Raw genomic sequence first — 2848 nt, forward strand, 5'->3', positions numbered from 1 at the left:
CACACTCATGATCTATTGTCATTAACAATATTATCAAAGAAAAATCAAAGCACTATATTAACATGCTTGCACAAATGTAGAAGATTAGAACATTAAACATTAAGGACTTGCCAATCTTGTTGACAAAACATGTTCTTGCTTGCAGTACTTGTTGTTGTTGCTCACCCACTCCTTCCGAGGACGAATGGGCCGTCGAAGAGGAGCCGATGGCCCCGACGGTGCCCAGAGCCAAGGTCTTCAACGATGAAGCAGAGGCGGCCGCCATCGAGGAGCTCATCCGCGTCACGGCGCGTGAGGCGGTGGAGGCGAAGCAACGCGAGGCTAAAGACGAGCAATGGACCGTCTACCAGGTCTGCGCGTACGAGGAGTTCCAACGGGAGACCGCCATCCACCGTGTCAAGATCAAGCGCGTCGAGCTTGACTAGGAGGCCACCGCCACATCGCCCACATGCCCCCGTGAGGTATCCTAGGGCCAATTTTTTTTGGTAAATTTGGTTAGCGGTTGCGCAAATTAAGGTCTGATCGTGTTGATTTTGCAATGTCTAATGTAAATCATCCTGAAATGAAATGAATTGATGAACGCGATCTTGGGAAGAACTCGACGGTTGAATTCTCCCGCAAAATTTGAATTCGAGTTTTTCAGTTCAGAAATACAGGATATGTATAATTTATCCGAGCTTGAAATGAGCCTGCATCCGAATTTTCGGTGCCCTCTACTCTTGTTTTTAAGTGTTAGAGCTGCTCTTAAAACAAATATAAATGCTTTACAAAAGGAACGGTCAATGAATCCACAAACGTTTCTGGTTTTGTAATCCTCCAAATCCCCCAACACCAAACGGCCATCCAGCAGCAGGAGCAGACGCAGGGTGCGGTCCCGCCGACGCTTCTATAAATACAGCCCCTGAATGGCTGAATCCTCTTTTCCCCCAAAATCCAACCGAACTCCTCTTCTCCCCCAAATCAAACAGAATCCACAACCGCCACGGCTTCTAGCTACTTCGGCTTCGCAACTCGTCATTCCTTCCAATGGCGCCGCCGCCCGTGCCGAACCTGCCATCGGGCTACGTGTTCAGGCCCAAGGGCCGGGACCTCATCGAGCACTACCTCGTCCCCAAGGCGCTCGGCGGCTACGTCGTCCCGGGCATGGTGGCGGAGGGCGTCGACGTCTTCGCCACGACCCCCGACGCGCTCCCCTTCAGCCGCAACCACCGCAGGGACCACGGGGAGGTGTGGTGCTACTTCTTCGGCGCCCGTCCCGCCCCCGCCGCCCCGCGGGCCACGGTCCCGGCGCCCGGCGGCCGCTGGTTCCCCTACGGCGTCGAGAAGGCGTACGGCGTGGGCGAGGCGGTCGCCTTCCGACGCAGGTTCAGGTACAGCGCCATCTGGCAGGGCGGCGGCGGCGGCAGCGGCACCGGGGTGTGGGTGTCGTCGCCGTGGCTCATGACGGAGTTCCGGCTCAACAAGGGCGCCGCCGCCTTCCGCGGCGCGCGGCTGGGGCCCGAGGCGAACTTGGACTGCGTGGTCCGCAAGGTCTTCACCAAGCCCGCGGTCCCTCCGCCGTCTGCCCGCTCCAGCGACGACGAGAGCACGGGTTCCAACTACCCCAGCGCCAGCGCGGACGAGGAAGGTGGCTACTCCGGCGAGGAGCTGCCCACGAAGCGCGCTCGGTTCTGTTGAGACTTGAGAAGCACGATTGCAGATAATTTCTCTTCGATTCGTGTTGCATTCTCTGAACAAACACATTCCGACCTCGATTTTGTTGAGGCTAGCTTGAGACGCGCCCACGGAAATGGGCTCGATTTTGTAGGTCGGTTCGTGTCTCGCCGTAACTGTCACGATTGCAGAAACTAGTACAGTAGAACTGTGGAATTAATTGTTCTCGCTGTAAATGTTTTTGCAGAGAATTTTCTTGGGTTCTTGCTGCATTCTTTGAACAAATACGACCCGAACGTCCGAATCGTAATTTTCCTTCTTTCTGTGTGGCTCATCTGTCGTTATACATACTCGTACGTGATTCATCTCGAACCCTGCAGAAACATTCGCTTGGAAGTTGTGGAACCATAGATAGAACATTACTGTCCCTGTTTGGTTATAAAAAACTTCGGTAATTCTGTGCAACAAGTGACTGATGAATCTGCTAAAATCGTGCAAAAGATAAAAGTATTCGTCTTATGTGAAGAGAAGAGGAAATAATGTTATATTTTACGGTGTTGCCTTACCTTTGTCTACTAATTTATTTATTTTACTCATTTGACTCTTTTTTCTTTGAATCAGTCGACTGATTTTCATCACGAAGTTACTTGATTATCTTTGTTGTGCAGTTGCATACTACTTAATCTACATCCATTTCACTTCTAGCACCGGTAGAAAAAAGGGCTTCGGTCGCGGTTCGCAACTGCCATTGGTCGCGGTTGCGCAACTGCGACCAATTAAGCGCGACTAAAGGCCCCCCTTTAGTCGCGGTTCCTTACGAACCGCGACTAAAGGCATGTCCACGTGGCCGCCAGCAGTCCGTCGGGGCGGAGGACCTTTAGTCGCGGTTCTCCTGGCCAACCGCGACTAAAGGCCGCCGCAGGTTTAGGGTTTTAGCCCCCCCCCCCCCCCTAAACCTGGTTTCTTTTTAATTTGTATTGTTTTATTTCTTTTGGGTTTTAATTTTGAAGGAGTTTCACATATTCTACGGTACTACATACATGCATATGAATGTACAATTTCAAACAAATTTGAAATTAGAACCAAAAAGAATTCAAGAGGAATATACAATATATATTCAATATCGGATGACCATATACAATTTTGAACAAGCAGTTTCCATACATAATTTAGTGCATATGAAGTTCTACGTCCT

At 50.9% G+C, this 2848-nt stretch overlaps 1 protein-coding gene across 1 annotated transcript; it reads left to right on the plus strand.

The window, feature by feature from the left end:
- Positions 1–1026: 1026 nt before the first annotated feature.
- On the plus strand, positions 1027–1677 carry LOC127329226 (NAC domain-containing protein 18-like). The gene has a single exon (XM_051355760.1). The coding sequence runs from the start codon at positions 1027–1029 to the stop codon at positions 1675–1677; it is 651 nt and encodes a 216-aa protein (XP_051211720.1).
- Positions 1678–2848: the final 1171 nt, after the last annotated feature.

Source organism: Lolium perenne, chromosome 2 (genome assembly GCF_019359855.2).
Source record: "Lolium perenne isolate Kyuss_39 chromosome 2, Kyuss_2.0, whole genome shotgun sequence".
Classification (NCBI taxonomy): Eukaryota; Viridiplantae; Streptophyta; class Magnoliopsida; order Poales; family Poaceae; genus Lolium; species Lolium perenne.